The sequence below is a fragment of the Sinocyclocheilus anshuiensis genome, unplaced genomic scaffold (assembly GCF_001515605.1).
Source record: "Sinocyclocheilus anshuiensis isolate Anshui unplaced genomic scaffold, SAMN03320099.WGS_v1.1 scaffold326, whole genome shotgun sequence".
NCBI lineage: Eukaryota > Metazoa > Chordata > Actinopteri > Cypriniformes > Cyprinidae > Sinocyclocheilus > Sinocyclocheilus anshuiensis.
The window spans coordinates 422,785-434,730 of NW_015546098.1; the positions used below are offsets into that span (position 1 = coordinate 422,785).

Sequence of the window (11,946 nt, forward strand, 5' to 3'; positions counted from 1 at the left end):
CACACACACACACTCACACTCACACACACTCACACACACGTTGGTTTCATTATATAAAAGCATTTGTGTGTGTGTCTGTCTCAGGTGTATCCACGGCTCCTGTCAGCCCATAAACTCATACTCGTACAGCTGTCGCTGTCATCCAGGCTTTGCAGGTGTATTATGTGATGAAGAGGAGCAGTTGAGTCCCTGTCAGTACATAGCGTGTAAACACGGCCGCTGTCGCGTGTCTGGGCTGGGGAAAGCCTACTGTGAGTGCGACAGCGGCTACACGGGGCAAAGCTGTGATAGAGGTACGGCGGCATGCTTTCAATCTTTATATAAACCTGATCTCATGAGAAAAATGTGACTACACACACAATTTTGCGGTTTCCAAATGATATATACACTAAGTAATACTGAAAGTGTTTTTTTCCATAAGCTCTCGGGTTGCACAATATATCAGTACCACATCAGTTATCAGCCATTATTATTATTATTGTTTTGTTTTTTTAGTAAATATTGGCCAATATTGGATATTTAGCTGTGGTTCTGCTCATTTTCTCCATTTTTATTTTTAGATTACCTTTACCATCATTCAAACCTCTGGTGTCTTTCGTCACTTTTTTTAATTATTATTTTGTACTATATTTTAGTTTATTAATGTTTTCTATTTAATATTTTTTATTGCTAGGGGATTTATGGTACTAAATTATATTTATGGAATGGTTATGAACCATTGATGACCTGTTAACCACTTTTTGAGCATAGACCTGAAAAGGACATTTCCAACTTAAACTGTCGTAAATCTTGAATACTTTGGAGCACAGACTTAATAAAAAGACATGTTTTACTCTAAAACTGCAAGAAAATCAAAGATGTGTTCCAAATTTGAGGTTGATATCTCAAAAAATGAGCTTTCAGTAGGGTTTTGTTTGAGCACGGTACCAAACATTTCCACAAGATGAATTTCGCTTCCCATTTATTTCCAATTAAATAATAAAACGTTAACATTTTTTGGTCAAAAATGACCAAACAACAGCAGAGGGTTAATAACATTGTTAAATGTAATCTTTAGCCAAATCTCGAATGATTGTACAGTTTCCATGCTGTACATTTTGTCTAAATTCTATATTTCAAATTATTGATTTTAGTTTTTACTGTTTTATTTTTAATTTATATAGACAATTGTGTAGAATTTAAATATTGGCCACTTAACGGTTATCAGCCATAGCATTATTATAGGCTAATAATAATATATAATTTTAGATTTATTGTTCTTGGCCAAAACTGTAATGTCTGTAGCTCAAACCCTAAATCCACCCCTACCTGGAATTAAAATGTATTCTCTTCGAAAACAACATCAGAAGAGAACATAGCATTTTCTGAATAATGTATGATACTTTTAAGCTACATTCTCTCACAATTTCTTTTAAGGAACAGACCAAAAATTTAAGCCTTTAACTGATAACCTTCTCCTCATATCTTTATTTTGTGGTGATGTATTTCTGTTTTATATAAAAGTGTATGCAAGGTCAATACTCCTTTACTGTACTGTAACTTGTGCTTGCATGTGTCAAAATGTCTTTAATGCTTATATGTTGCTAAAGTGGTGTTTTCATTCTAAACGTCTGTGTAGCTTGCTGTTGAGATGCTAACCCTGTGAGAAGCTAACCTCGTGCTATTATTGTTGTTATTTAACTAACATACGTTTTTAACCTTCCTGTAACCTTCAAGCTGCTACTGAAAGCGGTATGGACCCCACTCAGGTCCGCCAGGTGAGGGATGCATGTTGTGTGTCTGTGTTTATTTTTAAGGAATAGTTCACCCAATAATGAAAAATTGCTGAAAATGTACTCATCCTCAGGCCATCCAAGATGTAGATGAATTTGTTTTGTCATCGGAACAGATTTGTAGAAATTTAGCGTTATTGCTCACCAATGGATCCTCTACAGTGAATGGGTGCCGTCAGAATGAGAGTCCTGTGTGTGTGTGTGTTCATCTTAAAGGAATAGTTCACCCAAAAATGAAAATTTGCTGAAGATTTAGAGAAATGTAGCATTGCATCAGTGTCTCAGCAATGGATGCTCTGCAGTGAATGGGTGCCGTCAGAATGAGAGTCCAAACAGCTGATAAAAACATCACAATAATCCACACCACTCCAGTCCATCAGTTAACATCTGGAGAACACAAAAGCTGTGTGTTTGTAAGAAACAAATCCATCAAGACGTTTTAAAATACAAAACCGTTGATCCATAATATTGCTTTCTTCAGTGAAAAAGTAATTTAATCTGAATCAGGAGAGAACTCTGCACAGAGTTTACAAGTGAAACCAGACCAAAACAGCTCTAAACAAATATGTGGCTGGATTTTGATGTGAGAGACAACAGGAGATGGACAGTTTCACTGGAGGAAGCGTTATTATTCATTATGGACTTGGCCAGAAGCAACCGTTTAAATTTAAAATGCTTTAATGATGGATTTGTTTCTTAGAAACATGCAACTTTTCTCACAAGTCGTTAACTGATGGACTGTGGATTATTGTGATGTTTTTATCAGCTGTTTGGACTCTCATTCTGACGGCACCCATTCACTGCAGAGCATACATTGCTGAGACACTGATGCAATGCTACATTTCTACAAATCTGTTGAAGAAACAAACTCATCCTAATCTTGGATGACCGGAGCGTGAGCACATTTTCATTTTCTGGGTGAACTACTCCTTTAAATTTCTTCCCTCCTTTAATAACTAATAAACCTCAAGCTTTAAGTTGAACCTATATTCCTGCAGCCCCCCCACAGCCCTCTTCTCTCCTTCCTTTTCCGCTTTCACTCACTGTATTTTCATAGGGGTCACCTTTCAATTTCACAGTGCAAATATAATGAAACCGATCATGATTGATATGCAATATGTAATATACTATATATATGTGATATACTGTAGTGCTATGCAATCATTTTTCCCTCTCTGCAGAGATGGCGTGTCGGGGGGAACGGGTCCGAGATCACTATCAGACGCAGCAGGGCTACGCAGCGTGCCAAAGCACAGAGAAGGTCTCCCGTTTAGTGTGTCGGGGCGTCTGCGGGGACGGGACCTCCTGCTGCGCCCCTCTCCGCAGCAAACGCAGGAAATACACCTTCCAATGCACAGACGGATCCTCTTTTGTCCAGGAGGTGGAAAAGATCGTCAAGTGTGGCTGCACAAAATGTCCATCCTAAAAACGAAAAAGAAGAAATGCATCCTCACGCCCCCCTCTTTTTAAGTCCCCTGTTTCGTTTGACTTTTTTTCTCAGTGTTGGACTAATGTTTTTCCTTCAGAGGAGATCATGGATTACTGTAAGATAAAGAACAAACCTATTTTTTATTATGAAGCAGTGAAAAAAGACAAAAAATAGATTTTAGAGTTTTTTTTTGTTTGCCATCATTTTAGGTACTGTGACATTTTTGATTACTTTTTTTTTTTTGGCAAACTCACCTCAGACCAGAATGGAAAGCAAACACATCCTGTTGACGCATTTCACTTTTTTGTGCCATTCTTTTATGTGGGTTTTCTAGACTGCCTCAACTCATTTCACCTGGACTTTGTGAAGGTGAGAAAGTATCACTATGGAGACTACAAGGGGTTTCGTCTCTTCTCCTACTTCTTTACAGTGTTCCACATAAACACACACTATCATAGCTGCTCCTATTCGTTCTCACACACACACACACACACACGTCCCAATAAATGGACACAGGAGCTCTTCCAGCATGCACACACACACACACACACACACACACACACACACACATCCCAATAATTGGACACAGGAGCTCTTCCAGCATGCACACACACGCACACACACACACGATCCACATTATAAACCATGTGTATTTATTGTATCAAAAATACTGTCACATTACTTATACTCGGTATAGCCCTTCATTTCCCTGGAGTTACAGTTGGAATTTCTTAATATATATTAATTTATATTCATCCTTTTACCAATTTAAATCACTCATAGCTTACTGAGTAGAATAACTAACGTTGTGTCTCCTTCATTCGGTTGGTTTGACCAATGAGACTGTTGTATTTACCATTAAAAAAAAGAAGAGAAAAACGAGAAAAAAAAAACTTAGTGGTGTTATAAATCTTCAAATGTGAAGTGAAAACATTGTATATTTTTGTTGAATCTCCTAAAAATTTGTATGGTGACACAGATGTGCTTTATATTAGGGTTTAAATGTATAGTTAAAATCTCCCCATGTATTCTGTACAGAGCACATGCCATAGCTCAAAACAATAACCGTAGCGTCCATAGCAGTCAATAAACCTCTTTTTAAAATACCCTCCTTGCAAATCCTTTTTAATGATACAGATAGAAAGAAAAACTGTGACTTTTTTCTAAATGATACTACTTTGTTACCACTCTGTTTCCCCCGTGTTAACATGTTGCTGCTAAATTGGTATTGTAGACTTTGGATGATGATGATGCTGATGTTTATTGTAGAGGACGTTGCTCATTCATTGAGCAAATTGTTTTACTGATCAGTGAATAAAGATGTCCCCTCCCTCTACACAGTTGTTCCTCTCTATGTAATGCCAAAATCATACACACAATCCTGCTTCTGGAGGGCCACTATCTAAAGAGTTCGAATATTATCAGGCTGCTACTACCTGTATATATTTACTTGTACTACTGACGTGTGTATATATGTTGCACTTTCTCATACACACACACACACACACACACACTTTAAATGAATAAAATAAATGCATGTCACACTTATAAGATACATGACGCCATCTAGTGTTGTGATTTTCACCAAAAAATGCACCTTTTTTTCTTTCTTTCTTTTTTAGGTATTTTTAATGTTGCAAGCAAGTGGCGACATAGTTCACTCATTTGGTTGCTTCTCTTGATGCTGCTGATGTCATTTGGCACCCCATAAACAGCAGAGACTGAACATCCATCAAAACAACTTTTGCAACTCCACAAACCGTCTCTAAATAACAGCTAACGAAAGATCAGTCTAATTACAAAAACAGGACTGAGACATTATATAATGTGCTAATTTGCATCATCTGAGTTATTGTGATCTCAAGATTGTCCCAGATTCAAATTCGAATTAGTCTTTGATAATCATTAATTGCACTATTATTTACATGCAAATCCGCATGAATGGAATATAAAAAGGCGAATGCTTTATTATATATATATAAAATAGAATATCAAATTTAAATAAGTGTCAGTCTCCAAAAACACTGGGAAATGTTAAGTGGAGACTCTGTAATGCTGATTATTCCACAGATGTAACTACAACAATTCAAGTAGTCAGCAATTTGTGTAGTGAAGGTAAGGCTTAGATTAACATTTTAAGGGCACCAAGTTGTTTTTTTAAGGCTATGATGTTAGTGATTTTTTTGGCAATCAGTTTGGCACGAATATCAGAAACTTTAAACTCACAACCAATGATGCAACAAAATGCACATATATTTTTTTTTCTCAAAACTTGGCACTTTTTCCAATTGCTTCCAATTTTTCCAAACTTCATTTGTTCACTGAACCTGTTTACCTGATCAAAAATGATACAACATTAAATCACAGTACAGCCATGTCAAACCTGTACAGTCATCATCACATCAGTGTGAACGAGAAAACTCATCTACTCTCTAGTGCGCTTTTACAGTCTTGTGTTTATAATCATGCTCTTGCAATCTATAACTCAATTTCATGGAAAATGTTTTTGAAATAAAGACTGAAAGGGCTGTCGGAAGCTTAATACGGTGACACTGAAGTCATGTGACCATGGTGTCGTTTGTTCAAACTGTAGACTGTTTAGCTTTTAACTTCTGGTGATTGTATTTTGGCTTTAAAATCCACACACGTTGTGCTCATTTGTGGGGATTATCATTATAAAATATGTAAGAATCATAAACTGGTAACAGCTTATGTTCTTCAATAATCCAAAAGCCAATGGCAAAATCCTATTGGTTATTTCTTTCTTTCTTTTTGTTGAGGGAACCAAGGTGATGCTAACTTATGGGTTGGCCTACAAAAATACATCACTGCAGCACTCATGAGCCAGTTGGACTATATTATCTGTGAATGCAATATTTAATCATCATTCTTTTTCAGACATTGTTTTCAGATTTGACATTACTGTATATATGCAGGCTGAGACCGGAGACAAAGTCCACAAGACAGGCTTGAAGGAAATATAGAAGTACAGACATTACAAACATTTGTTACACCTACTGGTACACAGATTTTTATTTAATTGTAGCCATATTTGCTTTTTTTTTTTTTATCATTATTGAAAAAAATCACACACCCATTCAAGAAATAATCAGTATCGGTTATGGAAACAAAAAGTGTCCAACACACCTCTCCCGTCATTGTTCCGCCAACAAATTCTGATGCCAAGCAAAAAATAATAATGCAAATGAATAAACAAGCGAAGATAGAATATCAACAGAACAACAACAGAATATCTTGGTTCTGTAAAACACAGCAAAACCAGAATTACTCACGTACCAAGCAAAAAACCAAGCAACCTCGATGACAGTTTCCAAGCTTCTCGCTCTTTAAGGATCTCCAGCGCTGATAAGCTCTTCCAATATTAACCCTCCGGTGTTGTTCGGTCATATTAGACCAGATTTTACATTTTTTGTGTGTGTAAAATCTACAAATCGTTCATGATGCAGGAAAAAAAACTGCACAGCAATGAAGGGGTGACACTCTAAAACAGGGGTCACCAAACTGGGTCCTGGAGGGCCCGTGTCCTGCAGAGTTCAGCTCCAACGTGCCTCAACACACCTGCCTGGAAGTTTCTAGTGTGCCTAGTAAGAGCTTGATTAGCTGCTTCAGGTGTGTTTGATTAGGGTTGGAGCTGAACTCGGCAAGACACGGCCCTCCAGGACCCAGTTTGGTGACCCCTGCTCTAAAATATCAAATTTGCAAAATAGAAACACTTTGAATAATTTTGTCTTATGATCTCGTCTCATTCATGTTTTAGTGCATAAAAGAGAACGAGCTGTTAATTTGCTCTCTAATTTAAAAATTCTGTAATTCCCAGCCCTTTTTTTTTTCTGGCGCTCTTCAACACTGCACATTTTAAGTGGAGTCAGGTCTGGGAGTTTCTACTATTTGAGCTGATAAAGTGGATCAGGCTGATTATGTTATCCCAGCTGAGCTATAACGACCTCTAGCGGACACACAAAATACTGCATGGGATTTATTGCTGCCAAATGAATTTGGACCTTTAATTCTGACAGTTTCCAAGCAGGGTCATTGACTAAACCTGAAGCCAAAATCATACATTAGAATAAATCATAAAATAAAATAACTTAATAAATATCTAGACATTTTTAAAACAAAATTATTAAAATGTTAACTGAAATTAAAATGAAAATAGTATATATATATATATATATAAATTCAAAATAATAATTATTTAAAAACTTCAATAGTAATAACACAATTCAAACTTTCTTAGATCCCCCAGATCTGCATGTTTTTACAAAAAAAAAAAAAATGCTTTGAAATTTTTTATTGGTACAAAATGCCATTTTATTGTTTGAGTTCATCACACACGTCATAAGATGCTCATTCCAATCTGATTGTGATTTAGCTGAGATATAACATGATACAACAGTAACGAACCAAACCAAACCAAAGGAATCAGACTGCATTGTCAATGTCAGAATCACACCATAGCTGACTCAAACCAAGAAATAAACTCTTCTTTGTAATTTGACAGACCCCTGCTTGCCCTGAGTGTGATCTATAGGGTTATATCTTGAGCCGGATGTATTATGAACCACATATAGTGAAATATTGTAAAGTTTTTTTTATTTTTTTTTATCCAATTTTAGTTTTGATCTCAACTTAGATTGCTAACAAAATATGACGCTCTGCCCTCATTCATGTCTGCATACACTAAGGGTAAAAGCACAGTGGTGAAATGACAAAAAGACTATTTGATGACACTTGAAATGGACATTCATATTTTTTATCATCACTTGCATCTCCTCAAAGAAAAGAAAAAAAATGGTTACATTCTGGAACACTTGATAGATGTGGAACAAACAAAAAAGATAAAAACACACCCCAAACCATGAAGATAATTAATATAATTTCTAAATTACTATCTCTTCATATGCAGAATCCGTCCCTTCAGTTTCTAAAGCGACATCATTACATGATCACACAAGAGGTCCACTCACGTTTCAACAAAACTTCAGATTTCTCTCATTTGAGGCCACTTTTCCATTCATAAAGTGAACATTTGAAGTGGATGCCTTGATATGTCTGCAGACGGCTATCTATTTAATCTATGAATATAATTCCCATAATTCTCCCCAAAAAATGAGGCAGCTTCCTGTTAGCTTTAGGAACTGAGCTATTAAACTACAAAACATGACGTTTAGAGGCATCCTGTCAAAATAATCACAGCAAATGAGAAGGAAAGAATTAAAAAACAAACTCACCCTCCCTAAGTTACACAACCAAATCAGCTATCCATAGACACTATACACAAATAGAGTCGTCTAGCTATTGACCAGTCTTTTTCACAAGAGCAAAGGTGAAAATAGACTTTGACGGCTAAAAATAGATTCTTTTCCTCCAAATATTAGGTATATAACCCCTCCCTAGGATTTATATAGTAAGAAATTCAATAAGATCTACAAAATATAGCAATGCCATTTTTAAAAAATAGTTTTGCTTTTTAAATATTTAGAATACATTCATGCCTCTTGGTAGTTGGTAGTGTCTGTATGAAGGGTCGTGGTTGCTCTGTTCCCTCTGTGGCCTCACGGGGTCAGTATCTAGTTTGGTATTCGTGGTGCCATCTGTTGAAGTCATTGTAGAACAGAACAATGCTACCAGACGCCATCCCAGTGATGATGCATCTGCATGAGGACACGAGGACAAAGAGACAAGAGGGGAGACAGAGACGTGTCCCATAAATATTAGACACATCTTCTTTTTTTGATTTTATATCTAGATCGAAATCTTTTGCAACAATATACACTACCGTTCAAAAGTTCGGAGTCAGTAATTTTTTTCTTTTTTGAAATAAATGAATACTTTTCTTCAGCAAGGATGTGTTAAATGTATAAAAAGTGATCGTAAAGACTTGTTTTGAATTGTTAGAAAAGATTTCTATTTTGAGTAAACGCTGTTCTTTTTAACTTTTTATTCATCAAAGAATCCTGAAACAAGTATCACAGGTTCCAAAAAATATTAAGCAGCAAAAACAGTTTCTAACATTGATAATAAATCAGCATATTAGAATGATTTCTGAAGGATCTTGTGACACTGAAGACTGGAGTAATGATGCTGAAAATACAGCTGCGCATCACAGGAATAAATTACATTTGAACATGGATTCATATAGAAAGCAGCTATTTTAAATAGTAAAAATATTTCACAATATTACTGTTTTTTTTTTTTTTCCTGACTTTAAAAACATCAAAAATCTTACTGATCCCAAACTTTGCACGGCATTGTGTTTGTGTGTGTTATATATATGTGACCCTGGACCACAAAACCAGTCATAAGGGTCAATTTTTTGAAATTGAGATTTATGCATCATCTGAAAGCTGAATAAAAAGCTTTCCATTGATGTGTGGTTTGTTAGGATAGGACAATATTTGGCCGAGATACAACTATTTGAAAATCTGGAATCTGAGGGTGCAAAAAAATCTAAATATTGAGAAAATCATCTTTAAAGTTGTCCAAATGAAGTTCTTAGCAATGCATATTACTAATCAAAATTTAAGTTTTGATATATTTACAGTAAGACATTTACAAAATATCTTCATGGAACATGATCTTTACTTAATATCCTAATGATTTTTAGCATAAAAGAAAAATCAATAATTCTGACCCATACAATGTATTGTTGGCTATTGCTACAAATATACCCCAGCGACTTAAGACTGGTTTTGTGCTCCAGGGTCACATATAAGTAAGTAATTAAGTAAGTAAGTATGTGTGTTCTATTTAAATTTTTACTCTATTCTTTTCTGGAGAAAGAAGCTGTTACGTTTACACAAACGGGAACATTTTTGATTCTTTTGTAATGGAGCTACTGTACAAAAGGAGACCAGAAACAACTCAAAAACATCCACTACTACTCAAAAGTTTGGGATCAGTAAGATTTTGAATGTTTTTAAAGAAATAAATTAATATTTCTATTCAGCATGGATGCATTAAGTCTATCAAAAGTCAGTTTTAACAAACATATGAAGCAGCACAACTGTATTTTTTTGTTTTTACCACATAACTTCAAACTTTTGAACAGTGGCGTACAGTATGAATGTTTGAAAGTAGTGATAACTGCTGAATGTAGAGTTTGATTTATTAATTTAACCAGACATTTCAAAATCTAAACAATCCAATTTTTTATTAACTTGCAAAAAACATTTTTCTTTTTTAATATCTAAAAGTAATAGTTAACTTTTAGTAACTATTACTAAAAATGTGTTATTTTGCTAAGAACTTCTGGATTGAATTGTGTACATTTAAAAAGCGTTAGAATTATCCCTGCTCTTCCCCAAGTCAACATGGAGATATTGTAATCTTGAGTCTAGAAAAGGAACAGGAACTCGGTGTCTTCATGCATCCTACCTTTGGTCATGTGACATAGCCATAGAGCGTATTCCAGCATCACATCCCGGGTAAGTGAAGAGCTGCTTGAGATCATGAATCTGCCAGATGCTGAGAACTCCTGCGTCTCCTCCGGTCAGCAGATACTGGCCATCTTTACTGAGCAGCATCGCCTGCAGAGGACAGCCAGTGTGTTCAATGCATCAGTCAGTACTGTCTGCTTTTCATTTATAACGGCAAAGTCGTGGGTTCACCTGTTTTACTTTGTTGAATTTCAGATGAAATAAAAGTCACATATATTTGGGCTTCACAGTAAATATAAACAAGTCATTGCTTCATTTAAAATCTTCTCATTAAAAGCAACTAACCACTCAAGAGGACCCCTGACCCCTTTAGGGGCCTTTCATGTTTTTCGATGATAAATAACACTGATAAGCATGTGATGGGTGCTTTCAAATGTTTGTTGTTGCTCTCAGCTCAGTGAATCAGCCCCACAAGCCCCCTTTCTCTCGATGATAAATAACACTGATAAGCATGTGATGGGTGCTTTCAAATGTTTTTTGTTGCTCTCAGCTCAGTGAATCAGCCCCACAAGCCCCCTTTCTTTCCCAGCATGCACGGGGCCAACCTGGCGAACAGTTGGTTTCTTAAAACGCTGTAGCGGTGGTATCCTGCAGCGAATGGCAGGCAGACTACGAGATTTATTCTGTTCATCTGGTTTTCCTGTGCGCACATGGGCTGTGTAACACTTTAGAGGTCCCACGAGAAACACAGATAATATAGAACAGCAAACACACACACATACACAGTGTTTGCAAAGTGGCTATTAAGTGTAATTAATTAGACTAAATATATAATCTTGACAAATTGCATTAACCGGTAATTTTCCTTTAGAGGGTTTTGATGTATTATTTATAATTCAGCTACTAAAACAGGTGGTCTAGTTCAAAACCCTTTTAAAATCTTTTATTTCTTCTTTCAATTCTGTTTTCAAAATCAAAAGTTCCACTATGATCATAATTCTGTAATAGATGTTGGTTAAACAAGTGAACATAATAAACCCACACTGGCATACATTCAGGCAAAAGGTTTAACTTCGATATTTAATATTTTTCATAAATGTGAGGTTGGAGTACCACTTTTAAGACATAAGATAGATTTTATAATTTATATTTTCATTAATAACGATAAATAAAGTATTGCCATCATTATTATTATTACTACTACTATTATTTCGGTTTCATGAATTTTATGTTTCATAATTATTTTATTTATTGCTGTAAAACCGTGTTGCAGAAGGTGGCTTTTTATTTTACATAATTTCACAATTTTTAAAAAATGTAAAAAAATAAATAGATAAATATATAT

At 35.5% G+C, this 11,946-nt stretch overlaps 2 protein-coding genes and 1 long non-coding RNA gene across 13 annotated transcripts in view; 1 reads left to right on the forward strand and 2 right to left on the reverse strand.

Annotated features, from left to right (window-relative positions):
* Nucleotides 1-4,260, forward strand: part of LOC107700301 (slit homolog 2 protein-like) — a 79,353-nt gene extending 75,093 nt beyond the window's left edge. For 10 of the 11 annotated variants that reach the window (XM_016501914.1, XM_016501917.1, XM_016501918.1 and 7 more), the window contains 2 exons: nucleotides 85-293; nucleotides 2,954-4,260. In XM_016501914.1, the coding sequence (XP_016357400.1) occupies nucleotides 85-293; nucleotides 2,954-3,198 (454 nt within the window). In that variant the 3' untranslated portion in view covers nucleotides 3,199-4,260. Of the gene's footprint in view, nucleotides 1-84; nucleotides 294-1,716; nucleotides 1,758-2,953 lie in introns of all 11 variants that reach the window. The other variant, XM_016501923.1, reaches the window with a different exon arrangement.
* Nucleotides 3,433-4,684, reverse strand: LOC107700303 (uncharacterized). Its single transcript, XR_001635535.1, has 2 exons — nucleotides 3,745-4,684; nucleotides 3,433-3,674 (listed from the first exon to the last, which is right to left on the reverse strand). It is a non-coding gene; the product is annotated as an uncharacterized LOC107700303 (long non-coding RNA).
* Nucleotides 4,685-7,508: 2,824 nt separating this feature from the next.
* The window catches only part of LOC107700305 (lipopolysaccharide-responsive and beige-like anchor protein), a 251,983-nt gene continuing 247,545 nt past the window's right edge, over nucleotides 7,509-11,946 (reverse strand). The window contains exons 56-57 of the mRNA XM_016501927.1: nucleotides 10,600-10,751; nucleotides 7,509-8,876 (exon numbers count right to left, since the gene is read on the reverse strand). Coding sequence (XP_016357413.1) covers nucleotides 8,786-8,876; nucleotides 10,600-10,751 — 243 coding nt within the window. The 3' untranslated portion in view covers nucleotides 7,509-8,785. The remainder of the gene's footprint in view (nucleotides 8,877-10,599; nucleotides 10,752-11,946) is intronic.